Source organism: Osmia bicornis, chromosome 2 (genome assembly GCF_907164935.1).
Source record: "Osmia bicornis bicornis chromosome 2, iOsmBic2.1, whole genome shotgun sequence".
Lineage (NCBI taxonomy): Eukaryota > Metazoa > Arthropoda > Insecta > Hymenoptera > Megachilidae > Osmia > Osmia bicornis.
Genome location: NC_060217.1, coordinates 2,500,223 through 2,513,511, shown reverse-complemented (window position 1 = coordinate 2,513,511; position 13,289 = coordinate 2,500,223). Strand labels below are relative to the sequence as shown.

Sequence of the window (13,289 nt, the reverse complement as noted above, 5' to 3'; positions counted from 1 at the left end):
CAAGGTGTTCCCTTATGAGTTCAGATAGCGTACAGGTTTCGTGATTGTTCGATTGCATTCTTTCTCGTTCTGTCTTCGAATGAGATAGTCTTTCTATCAGAAAATAAGAAGAGAATGCTAACAATTCTATGAATCTTTAAATTTCTTTCTTAAAATGCCCTTTTCACGGTGACGTTGAACGTGTCGAGTAACATGTTTACTATTTTGTTTCTCACAAGGGCTGTCTTCGATTCCGATGTTCAACATTGAATCGTGAATATTTATCGAGAACTCGAGTCGACGTTCCGTTCAAATTGAAACACGATTTCTCCATTCGCAGCCGACCACCGTTGCTCATCGATCTATGGGTTCGTTCCTTTCCCCCTGAGTCGGACTCACGGTATGCGCCATGGTATTTGCCAGGCTAATCGCAAAAAAAGGCTTAACGAACAGCTGTTGTCCATAACTTTGCAACGTCGTTGTCCTGGATTTATGTACCGTCGAGGGGGCGCATCGCGGGCGAAAAGTTTCCACATCGACGTGAACGTTATCGCGACAGCCGATTATAATCAAACGCGATTCACCCTCTCCCACCCCTCGAAGCTGGATCGTTCGAATTTTGTAACGCGTTAAAAGCGCCGATAATGTACCTACCTAATTACTTGATGCAATATACATAATACCATCATTTTAATAGGCCCGGTATCAGCTGCAACCCTTTCCACGTGGCGCGAAATCGCGCGGATCGTTAACAACCGTGAATCTGTATATACTTTGCGAGCTTGACGCGTTAACTCGCCGTAGAAACGAGCTTCAAACTTCGATAAATTTTTATATCCCTTCGTTATATTTTTTTCCCTATGAATTATAATAATGAAATTCGCCATCATTTCGATGTAACATGATAGACTGACTGTTCATTCTCGTGTTTCAGAACTTGACGAGCACATGCTGGTGTATTTGGTGCTTGACGCAAGCAGGTGCACTCGACGCGCTGATATTTCGTGTGTTAACCCTGCGTAAGCAATCTGGGTCATTAACAACCCTGAACAATTCTCTCCTACCCTCCGGTCTAATAAGTTGACCGTCTCTGAATTGTTTCTTTATTTAGATCACTCAGTCCCGTGTTAAGCCAGATCCATCTAACCGATATATCTCTTCATCTAGCATTTCTTTCTTTCGTTTCCTGTTGCTTCTCAATCCAGATCCTCCCTGTAGAATCTGGCGCGTGCACCCTGTTCCCTCGATGTGCACGAGTTGGGAAGTTGGAGCATCCCAGAATACATGGAAAGAGCAAGAGAGAAAGCTAAGAGCATCCTAATCGCATCTTAATCTAGTCGAGGATGCAGAGGACTCTGTTTGATCCATAGGACCTTTGGCTCGAAGGGACAGCAGTTAGGATCAACCTAGAGCCACGCCTCCTCCATCTGCAAGGGCTAAGCCAGGGTTTCATCCCTTGCACGTAAAACTAAGTCTCGAAATAATTCAATAACCACGATAGTAAGCAACGCCCTTGGTTCTATACCTCTCTCTCACTCTTTCTCATTTATCTTTATTCACTTGCCATGACTGACTCGTATTCGACGCGAGCTGAATTACTGGCTTCACTCCCTCGAACAGTTCCACGTCCCTCGAGATGGATTCGATGCTAATACCGACCGACTAATTGCACGCTACTAAGAATCGAACAGGAACGCTGTTCGACAGCGCGCAACGAGCCAGTGACGGATCGTGTCAACCGATTCATCCTTCAAAGGGGATCGTTGGTCGCTTATGAGACGCGACACCGATCGCGTTCAATCGTTTTCTTTCCCTGAAACATTAGATCAACCGGGAAGTTCTGCTCGTTTTATGATCTTTGATATTTTTCAGTCTTACGCTTCATGATGAACAACGACCACTGCGTCGTGTTTGCTGAGAAACTTGGATCACACATGGCTGTCCAGTGAGGAGTTCAACAAACTCTGGTAACATAATCGCGAAAATTCTGGTCGTTTGATATTTGAAATTCCAAACTTCATAGAATCCGAAGAATTAATGAGCTTCCTTTGAACGACGATATACAGCATCTCTGAACAACCATTCATCCGAATGAAAATGTTATTTCTTCGACGAGCACTGCGAGTATCCATGCATCAGACGGAACAGATGTGCAGAGGGATATATGCAATCCCTGGAACCGGAGCAATTGCATATCGCCGCAATCCACCGACGACACGTGAGTAAACTTGTCAGCTCTCGAGGAGTACAATAACTCTAAGAAATATCGGTTACCTGAATTTTCGCGATAATACGCCTCCAGCCTTCGATCGGAGATACGCGAATTGATACATTTTATCGTACCAGAAGATTCGCTCGTGTGTCATTTGTATAAAAGTTCGTTAAATTGTTAGATCGTTGCATATCAAACGACGGATTTCAAAACAAGATGCACCTGTTGTTCGATGCTCGAACGACGCACAGTCTCGTCGTTCCTTTAACGTCAAATTTAGCGATGCTAATTGAAGAGAGTAGCGAGTTGCTTTGCCGTAGATCGCGAGGGGAATCCGTCTCCGGGCATTAATCTTTCTCGACGGTATGCCTCTGGCGGAAAGCGAACGCGTTCGGTGCTAAGAAGAAATCGCGCAATCGCGTCGTACATCTTTTGATCCACGTCGGTTTTTTGTCTCGTAAATAGCTCCGCTAGACAGGCAACACGCAGGCGAACACATGGCCAGAGATGGGACCACCGGAAAGACTCGTCCTGGGCGGCGTACACTTGGCAGCATCTGGTTTTGCGGTGACGATAGCCTCGTTAGTCGCGGCACTCTCGTTCTCTTGTAATCTTATTACAGGCCCGTGTAACTGGCCCCCTTAAGAGACGCCGGTACTCCTAATTTTTATTCGAACCATCCAAAACAGGCTCACCCTCTGATTGCTGGCAACCAGGACACGGTGCTCTTAGCAGTGGCACTTGAAGAAAGATGCGTCTTCGTTCTTCTACTTGTCTCTGAAGTACGATGCTTGGTAACGTGATCTTTGTATGCCATTTCTGAGGTTTTACTGTTTAATTCGATCCATTACAAGTCCAAGTAATAACACCACTTCGAGTGAAACTAATGAAAAAGTGATCGAACGGGTCGCATGTTGGTTGGATCATAGGTATCTCGATCAGAACCGACTTTCCCGGCAACGTTCCATCACTGTCGGTGGGACAAAGTATTTTAACGGGCAGTCGTTAGCATGCTAATAAACGGTGGCCTCGCATAATCTACGCAAAGAACAGGGCAAACGAATGAGAAGAAATATGACAAGACGGCCGAGTCGATGTCTGCCGCCTGGAGCGATCCGCGGCGATTAATTATCCAGGCCAGACTTGTCACGGCCGATGAGAAATCATTAATTTCTTCTGGAAATTTTAGCGCTCGCACCGTAAGCACGTAGCCCACCATGGACGATGCGTACGCGACGGGGAAGCGCGAGATTCCACGGTGGATATTAGGTTCAGGTAATTACAGCCATTAGTTCGCGCATACATCAATTATCGATGACACGATGACATGAGTCTGCCGCTCGGAGGCATCCCTCACCATGAGAATGCTTGTGCTCTCTCTGGGTATACATCATCTCCATAGAACCGCTTTTCACTGCGTGCCTACGATCTCTTCTAACAATTCGACAACTTGATGAAACTAAACGACGACTCAACTTGCACGAATATCGAGTAACTCCCGTCAAGAACGACATTTGCGTATCTTGGAAACGTAATCGGAAATTTCAATCTAAGTATAAGAGTTTTAAATCGTTACATTAATTGTAAGCATATCTTAATGAAAATTTATGTAATTCTAGCAATGACTATGGTCTTTAAGAGTATTCGATAGTTCATCGGTCTAGGTTGATCGAGGTTAGGTCTCGAAGTCATTTTATTTTAACGTTGCATCGTACGATCGTTCACGAGTAGCAAAAGAGAAAGAAATAAGCTAGCTCCATCAGTTTCTTTCTCGGTCTCGAGATCAACCGAATCCGATGAAAAGCTCATTAGCCGAGGCAGGAATTAGAGGCGCGTAACTAAAACACATCTAATGACGGTTGGCCCCCTTTTCTGTATCGAGTCATTAAGAACCAATTTCGGCGGTTCCTATTAATCATGTCAGATTGGAACGGTGCTTTACGATGTGATATCTGTGACCGCGTTATTGGTCGATCCACGTCGCTTTCAAAAACGCGTTATTTCAATCTCTGATCCAGCAGCTTCGAGCCGGTTGATTTGAATGTGCCACTTTCGAGCCGACACATTTATCGTACCCTCGAAACTTTGGCAATTACTCAACAGTCAAGAGTATCCGCGATAAAAATCGTATTTGCATACGAAGAGTCGGACGAATCGTGGCGTCTCGACTATGTACGATCACACGATCGATGTTTTCGTCTCTAACCTCGAAACTGGTGAAACAGGAACTTGGAAATTTTTCTATCTGTCCGGCGAGTCGGCGACGCACGGAGCGTGGGTAATAGAATCAGTAGCTGTGTAATGTAAATCTATCAATAATCTCATTTTGAACAGGAAAAGAAATGTAAAACGTTGAGATGATGGAATTTCTATTTTACTACATATGTATACATATGTGCACTGACAAGGAAGGTTAGGGAACCCGGAAATTCCAAAAATTATGAAGTCATCCGTAATATGCCCTGTTTTCCGTTGGTGCCATAATTCGGTTTTAAAGGGTGAAATTACCCCTTGAAAAAAATTCGAAACTTTCTTTTTTGTGGAATATCTTAAAAACGGTGAGAGATATGAAAAAAAAGTTTAAACAAAAGTTGCACAGTTCTGTTGTGTTTACAAAATGGCGTCAAGAAAATTTTTGAAAAGTGCATAATTTTTTAGTTACCCCTCCCCCCCAACATTTTCTTGACGCCATTTTGTAAACACAACAGAACTGTGCAACTTTTGTTTAAACTTTTTTTTCATATCTCTCACCGTTTTTAAGATATTCCACAAAAAAGAAAGTTCCGAATTTTTTTCAAGGGGTAATTTCACCCTTTAAAACCGAATTATGGCACCAACGGAAAACAGGGTCGTATTACGGATGACTTACTGTACTTGTATGCGAAGTTTCATAATTTTTGGAATTTCCGGGTTCCCTAACCTTTTGTGAGTCCCATCGAAGTTGTCGCAGTGAAGTTGGCCACGCATTCACACACCGACGCGGCCTGAATGCGTTAGTGAATATGGCTACAAATCGGCTCACCGACACGGCGTGAATGCGTTAGTGAATTTGTAGCCAACTTCACTGCGACAAGTTCAATGCAACTCAGTGTACACGTAAATATGTAATAAAGCATCGAAGACTTTCCTAGAAGCTGCATGATCAAGAGTCATCGTCACCAAACGACCGGCATCGAACCGGTCCAACGACGTTTCAAACCATTTTCTCGTGTTATTGACGGATGAAAAAACGAAGGAAACGCGTTTAATCGTTGCAACGTAATTGGCATTCAACTCGATTTTCTGTATATTTATATACGACGAACGAGATTACTTACTCCGGAGTCGTCTGAACCGGTTCGATTTCCTGATATTTCATGTCCACCGTGGACGATCGCCGATCGAACGGAATTACCATGCTGTGCTACGACTAATTCCAAACGTCTATGCCCGACCATTGCAAGCGACATTTATCAGCTTGTCCGCGACTGTTAGACTCTACAAAATTAAATGTCCGTTCCGTTAACGTACAATCTCGTTGACCCGCGTTTACTCCCGCGACACCGATACAATTGTGTTCCCGAATCGAAGCCAAGCTAAGAAGCGGAAAACACTTTGAGATTTAGTACCGGCTAACCTCTTTCCAGCTTTCATTCCTTTCCTTAAAGTTCAATTCCACAAAAGAATTCAATACAACCGTGTATGTGTTTCCATTTTGAAAATCTAAATGTACTTTCCGTTGAGAGAGTACAAATTTGCATATGTGTTCGTACGAGCTACCTTGTACCCAATACTTTTCGTAATTGCAAGCCTGTACCACTATGTTTGATGACATTTGAAAGCGACCAAGTATAATTTTGTCTCCGCGCGTAGGACACGGGTATACTTAAGGGAAGTAGCAAAGAAAATAGAACGTTACGACCCGTCAAAGTCGAGTTTTTAATCGAGAAAACTTATGCGAACGTGACTCGTAAATTTTGTAAGTATTCTTAGGAATGACTGACGTTTCTTTGCCCCGTTCAAAGTGGTTAGTCAGTAATTAGAAAACAGGCCATCGAACGGAATCGGTACGTACTACACTCGGACGCTTCCACGATACAGAACTGCCCTCTTGGGTGAATAAACCCATATATACAATAAAGCATGGACATCCAGTCGAGCGAGCCATGCGATAAGATATAGGGAGACGGCGTACAAAGTCCCTTGGGACCAGTTGAGGTCTTAATTACTACCCTCTCATGCTGGAATGCCGCGTTATCGTATGGTTACTTCTGCTCGCTCGTGTACGTTCACGGGTCCGACATTGAATTACACTTTCCTTTTTGGTGGACCCTCTGAGCGGGCATCAGCGGGTAAACGTGTTAATTACACGCGATAGTCGAAGCTTCTAACAAGAAATTCTCAGGATTTCCGAGTGGATGGATGGAAACGTCGGAAGAAATATTCTTAATCGTGTCTGCGTGGACATATTCTAGAAGATAAGACTGCGAGAAAAAATAAATAAATTTTCCTAATTACTTTGTGCCATCAATTCATATTAGGCTTCGTGTGCTTTGAAGTGGGTCATTAGGTTTGCAACAACTTCAAAGTTTGTCGTAGTCGGATTCAATAAAGTTCCTGAAATTAACGAGAAACTTTGAGATACGTTTTGCTATCACTTGTTGCAAAATCATAGCGTTCAAAGTGAATGCACAACTTTCCGAAAATTAATGCCTGATCAAAGTTGTCCATAAAACGTAATGTCCAACCAAGTGATTAATAAACTATGCGCAGAGGTAGGAACGGCTTTGATCTCAAGTACCAGGCTTGTCAACTGGCTTCGATAGACCACAGAGGAGCTATCTTGATACACCATCGTGTCCGTACATACTAGAACGATTCAAGCTCCATTTAATACATAAAACCCTATAAATTGAAGATACCATTTTTAAACACCGACCAAGAAGACGATCGATAAAGTAAACAATATTCATAAAAAATAACTTTTCTTCGAGCTTTTTATTTTTCAAACGACAATTATTTCGTTAATATCAACCTTTGTCAACGTTATATATTTCCTCATCCATTCTCGTTTCATTGCGGTGCATCACGCTGATAAATGCACGGACAGCAGATATTCCAATGTCAGTAATAGACAGTTTGCATTCAGCGATTCTGTTGAACAGTGAAACGTTTAGTAGCTATAACCGATCGTTACACTCAGCAACCATTTCCCGATATCCATTCGTTTCATAAGTTACCGAATCCGCGAACAACGTGCATGGAACTAGGAAAATTTACAGGCTAACGATCAAAGCTGTGCAAGAACCGTATGTATTCGTAGAAATCTGTTCAACTATGCGAACAATCTCGTGAACATTGAAGGTACATTTACTCGAACACGAGTTCGCAGACTTTTGGAGAAGAAGAGAAAGGAAACGATGACAAAGAATGATAAGTTACATCGGCGATTCCCTGATGAAAGGACTGTCATTAAGAGGATTGTAGTTTATTATAAGACGAACTTCTCTCGAGAAGAAATGCCGGTTGAATTGTCTACTTCGCGAAGAGAACGAAGTAAATCGGTTAAAACTTTGTCCTCTCTTGCCTCGGTTAATTATGTCCCAGCTAGGCATGCATTATGTATTTCACTTTGTTGAAGACTTCGACCGCCTCTGGAAGTTTGTCTTCCATCGAAACTTCGCTATAGAGTTTTCGATTGTAATGTACCTGCCGGTTAAAATGAATTATCGATAACTTCCCCGAAAAATGTCCCTGAGAGATATCTCGGCTACGATCGAAACAATTCAACTTTTACCCGGGCCATGCCGAAGGGACGTACAAAACGAAGAGAAGAATCCAAAGTACGACAGAAGCAGTTCAAAAGCTTGCTGCGGATAAAATACCGTGCCTCAACGGACCGAGTAACCACGGTGGTATTTTTGCGTCGACCACGATACCTTGTCGATCGATGATCGATTGAACGATCTTATTCGTGCGCAACGAAGAGGAATCCTTTATGGGACTCTTCGCGGCGGACGTTGAGGAACTTGAAGATCACGATGCAGCCGGTACCTGGAATTGGAACTTCTTCGAATTTTTTGGCAACCCGCCGCCGTTTAATGGCGAGGCAAAACAAACTCAGGGCAGCTCAATGGAGCAGATGCAAGGAAGGGCCGTTTAGGTTTCAGGTGAAAAGCTCGGTTGCACGTGCACAAGATCGGACCCCAGCTCGTTTTAGATGCAGCCAGCCGCGAGTGAGGCACTTTGAAATGAGATAGGTTCGTTATTTCGATAGCCATCCGGCTGGTTGCTTTAGCCATCGCAGAAATGAATCGAGCCATGGTGTACAACCAAGTGCAACGAAGTCGTTGGCTTAGCGCTCGAAGAAAGAGTTTGGTAGAATGATTTTAAGAATTTAAAATTTACCGTCATTTCGTTTCGGAACAATCTGCCATGTGAAGGAATTTATTTGAAAAAAAAGAAAATGTAAAGAATTGTCAAGTTAACATTTTGCAGAAAACAGGCAAAATTTTTGGAACCAAGTTGCATTGTTGCAGGATGAAGAACTGAGTATATGCACCACCGTCTGTTTCACTCATCATCTCGAGCATGTAATGTACCTATGATCCTCCGAACCCAACCCCCGCACCCTAAACACGTATCCTTCTCTTTCAACTAGAAACACGCCTGCCATTTATGGACCCGTGAACAATTTGAAAAACTTCTCGTACCGTTGTTACGTTCGATCGAACCATTCTAAATATTTTGCTTGTCCAACTCCTCCGATTTTTTTTTTCCTTTATTCAACTAACAGCAGTTCGTCGGAGATGACTAAAAATCTCAATCCAGGCTTCTCTCTTTTCGTGTGATCTGGGTATTACGTCAAATTAATGATACAGGAGTTTAAGAAAATATGTATTTTAATATTCAAGTTACAATTTTACAGATTTGATTATGTAGTACAGGTATCGTTATGCCACGTTAAATTATAAAGCGCGTCAGATAGCATTCTTATTAGTAATACTAAATGGTAGTAATGTGAGTAAAAGTAAAACAAGCGTTTAATATTATAGAGAAATAAATACTTAAAGTAGATTCTTTATCATATCATAATCACAAATAGTTTCGGAGTACATTAAATATATTAATAGATATAAACTAATAACGATAATTCGTATTAAATTAAGCATTTACGTGCAATATGTACACAACGCATTAACAACTTATTTATAATTAACAAAAATGTCATGGTATAAACAATATTAACCATCCCCCCTTCCATCGTTTTTTGCTATCTTTGCGGTATCACGTCGTTTGCCTGTTTTAGACTTATCATCGGTTTCGGAAAATTCTGTATTTTTTATGGTGTCGCCACAAGATAAATCTTCATTTAATTTTTCAAGGTAATCCTCTCTATCGGTACTGTTTCCATCGTCATCATTTTTCAACATTTTTACAGCTTTTGGATGTTCAATATTTGATACGTCTTGTATCATTGGTACGTTGGTAGCATGAGGTACCTAAAACAATTTTTAATTTCTTTATTTCTGCATGACTGTCTGACAAGATACTAACAGGGATAAATTAAATGTTGTTTGAAAAATATTAAGGAGTAACATCACTCTGAGCGCTAAAAAATTAAGGTCTATTTTAATGAATTATTGTAAGCAAACGGTACAAGTTATCGATATTTTTTTTTACGTTACAATACGCGTTTCGGTGTATATAAAAAAGATTTTCAATGGCTATTTAAAAACAAAATGGCGGCTCCATAGTGCTTGAATAGAATCAATATTTTTTCTAAGGATCTTCACGGCTGAACAATTTTCTGCGATCCATCAGTATGTGGACAAAAAATTCGAAAAGTTTATAAAAGTAGATAAGATTCGCCAGCAAAGTACGTAGGATTTTTCAGAAATATCAATTTTTCGTAAAATGGCGTGATATTGAAGGAAACATTTTTTCTTTCGTAAAAGAATCAGCCGAAAAATGCGTATAAAATGGAAACTTGAAAACCAATCAAAAAAATCCTACGTACTTTGCTGGCGAATCTTATCTACTTTCATAAACTTTTAGAATTTCTTGCCCACATACTGATGGATCGCAGAATATTGTCCAGCTGTGAAGATCCTTTGAAAAAATATTGATGTTATTCGAGCACTATGGAGCCGCCATTTTGTTTTTAAGTAGCCATTGAAAATTTTTTTTATATACACTGAAACATGTATTATAACGTAAAAAAAAAACAAATATCGATATCTTGTACCATTTGCTCACAATAATTCATTAAAATAGACCTTAATTTTTTAGCGCTCAGAGTGATGTTACCCCTTAAACTGAAAATTAAACTGTACATTACCTGAAGAATTATTTGTACGGGTTCTCGTTTTTCTACATTTTGTAATGATTTACCTTTTTCAGATTTCTTTTGATCATTAATTCCAAATCTCAGTAGTGGTCCTAAACCTAAATTAATGGATGCGCCCGATAAACAGAAGGGTATTATTATTATAACCAAACCTACACATAAGAAAAGTATACATTTAATAATCCATGCATATGTCCATGGAAGATTATCTGAAATAATGTATAAAAATATAATCAGACAATACGTACTCAACTCTTCTTAAGTATTTTACTATCATACAATAAATATCGTTTAAATACCTGTAGCGTTAGTTATAAAATCGGATACGATTGTACCCATGTGTGTAATTGGATGAAGAACAACAGTAGTAATAAAATGTGATAGCGCAAATGCAGGTGTAATTTTTAATTTTGGGTTAGACATTTTCGCATGATAATATTTTTCACAATCTTCGTTAGCTGTAAAGAATATATATGAAACATGTTTATTAATACAACATAGTATATTATACCTTAAAATAATATACTAACTAGATATAAATGACACAAATTTATCCCACATATTCATTTTATTTGGTTGACATACAGCTGGTATGTCTGTAAATTTCATTTGTGCTGCAGCAAACTTAACTTCGGCCTCCTTTTAAAAAATATAATAAAAATTTATTAAGACGAATAACATAAATTATTAGCCACTAGCCAATATGGTATACCTGTATAAGTTGCCACCAAGTCATAAAAAAACTCAATACAAATATGACTTGTATAAAAAGGAAAATGGGAAATCCCTGCCCCCATTTTATTAATCTACACGTTAAACAGACCATTAACATTGCAAACACAATCATAGCTCCATCAGGCTGAAATAATGCAAAGGTTAACAGTGCAAGGAAATACAATTCATATAAAAATTTTCTTACATGTTGTTGTACTGTTCTAAGTATCATCTCAAATTTTTGTAATATGATATCAAAAACATGCATAACTCCAGCTAGGTAATCAGTTCTAGGCTTTTTTATAACGTTACTCAAAATTTCATCGATTTCTCTTAATGATGTCTTTTGTATGTGGAAATTTTGCAATATTTCCATTTGTGAATGAGATATTTCAATTTCCAGTATTCCTATTATTGATACTTCATCTTTTGCCTGTTGATGAATCGTTTAAGAAATTACTCAACATTACTATGAAGCTTTTAATATGATTCCACCTCAAACATTACCTGTATATTAATATTTGACAACAGTAAATTAACAAGACGTTTATAAAATATTCCTTCATGGCTGCTATGATTATCTATTTCCTTAGAAGGATTCAAGTTTGACCGAATATTGTTACTGTTTTCTCTGGAATTGTCAGTCCTAAAACAATAAATACATAAGTGAAAAATCATTGCTTAAGATTAAGATGTGTAAACCATACATAAGCTTCACTTAGTACATACATTCGCAACTCTGGTTCATTAATCATCTTCTTACTTTGCTTATCATAAAAAAATGAATGTGGATCTATCAATTCGTCCGAGCTTCTGTAAATAATTGCTTATAGTTTATCTACATACGATATTAACAATACTTAAATTTCAAATAAATGCTATATACATACATTTCTTCCTCGAAATAGTTTTCATCTTCGCAATTAACAATTAAAATCAGAGCAAAAATATGAACAGTTATATAGGTAAATGTATTGAAATTTTTCATAGCCACAAACAATTTTAATACAATGTTCCAATCAAACACAATTTATATACAATTCTAAAAAAATTTATGTCGTCAACTGCTTCGTAACCTCTCTTAATTCCCGCTAAGCAGACAACTCTGTTGCAGAAAATAAAACCTGTAAAGAAACAGGTCTCACACTCCAATATTACGATTACACGATTGGGGTCCCTGACACCCCCGCAAGAAATCAGGGACAGTATGTTCAACCCCCTGTGGCTCGGGGGGACTAGAATACGGCCACGGTATCCCCTGCCTGTCGTAAGAGGCGACTAAAAGGGGACACACACACACAGACTCAAGCGAAAAAGATAGGGAGCAAGGCAGAATTATAAAAGTATGGCGAAGTGTGAGAAAGAATATATTGCGAGAAAGAGAATAATGTATTGCGAAAAAAAGGAGAAAAAAAGGTACGTAGCCGTGCGTGGACTCTAATTTTCGTTGGGCAAAAAGGGGCCGTTAGCCCCTAGATTACGCCGCCCTCAAAAGAGGAAAACTTATCAAATTAAATCAAATCAGGTCGATATGCGGAGAGCGCTACCGATGCATCGGGGTCCCTGTTTCCCAGTTATTAACGTTTAAAAATTCTAGTAAAAAGCGCCAGAAACCTGCAATCCGCTCAGCACCGGCGACCGAACGTCAGGTCAGCAGGGGTCGGTACAGTCATAACCAAGAATCGAAGCCGGATGCTGCAGTACCGAGAAACAGAATAGCAGGAGGTAAGTTTCTACTATTCAACGATTCTTGGTTATGACTGTACTGACCCCTGCTGACCTGACGTTCGGTCGTCGGTGTTGAGCGGATTGCAGGTTTCGGGCGCTTTTTACTAGAATTTTTAAACGTTAATAACTGGGAAACAAAGCCATAAACGCTATTTCGTTATTCTTGATTTTCGTCTTATTTTGATCCCTAGAATCACCCCTTAAAATATTGCCCACCTGTTGTCGAACACCCTGTATGTTTGACAGCTCGATCCATATCCTTCGGCGGTCGCGATAAGACAGATTGGATTTAACCTCTCTCCAGGTTGCTCTTGTACCGGCGCGCCC

General features: G+C 39.9%; 2 protein-coding genes across 8 annotated transcripts in view; one reads left to right on the top strand and one right to left on the bottom strand.

The window, feature by feature from the left end:
• LOC114874137 overlaps positions 1–2,125 on the top strand; it is a 127,942-nt gene extending 125,817 nt beyond the window's left edge. For 2 of the 5 annotated variants that reach the window (XR_006830321.1, XR_006830320.1), the window contains exons 10-12: positions 914–998; positions 1,091–1,946; positions 2,046–2,125. Coding sequence is in view for 3 of the 5 variants with exons in the window: in XM_046289632.1 (XP_046145588.1) it covers positions 914–1,063 (150 nt within the window). In the remaining 2 variants the exon portion in view is untranslated. Of the gene's footprint in view, positions 1–913; positions 1,947–2,045 lie in introns of those variants that run through there. The other 3 variants (XM_046289635.1, XM_046289632.1, XM_029183123.2) reach the window with 3 other exon arrangements.
• A 6,929-nt stretch (positions 2,126–9,054) lies between these two features.
• LOC114874109 (chloride channel CLIC-like protein 1) lies at positions 9,055–12,329 on the bottom strand. Of its 3 annotated transcripts, none has more exons than XM_046290157.1 (9): positions 12,125–12,329; positions 11,964–12,047; positions 11,742–11,880; positions 11,440–11,667; positions 11,233–11,379; positions 11,051–11,159; positions 10,820–10,978; positions 10,512–10,672; positions 9,055–9,672 (listed from the first exon to the last, which is right to left on the bottom strand). In XM_046290157.1, the coding sequence occupies exons 1-9, from the start codon at positions 12,220–12,222 to the stop codon at positions 9,415–9,417; spliced, it is 1,383 nt and encodes a 460-aa protein (XP_046146113.1). In that variant the 5' UTR covers positions 12,223–12,329; the 3' UTR covers positions 9,055–9,414. The 3 variants fall into 3 exon arrangements, with proteins under 3 accessions (XP_046146113.1, XP_029038897.2, XP_029038898.2); XM_029183064.2 differs by having other exon boundaries at positions 10,512–10,729; positions 12,125–12,328; XM_029183065.2 differs by having other exon boundaries at positions 9,531–9,672; positions 10,565–10,729.
• Positions 12,330–13,289: the final 960 nt, after the last annotated feature.

Bases quoted from the DNA above. Each gene is read 5' to 3' on its own strand.
- LOC114874109 (XM_029183064.2), bottom strand. From the start codon at position 12,222: ATGAAAAATTTCAATACATTTACCTATATAACTGTTCATATTTTTGCT. The intron at 12,048-12,124 runs GTATGTATATAG...AATTATTTACAG, and splicing joins AACTATTTCGAGGAAGAAAT to AAGCTCGGACGAATTGATAG. The intron at 11,668-11,741 runs GTAATGTTTGAG...ATTCATCAACAG, and splicing joins TGTCAAATATTAATATACAG to GCAAAAGATGAAGTATCAAT.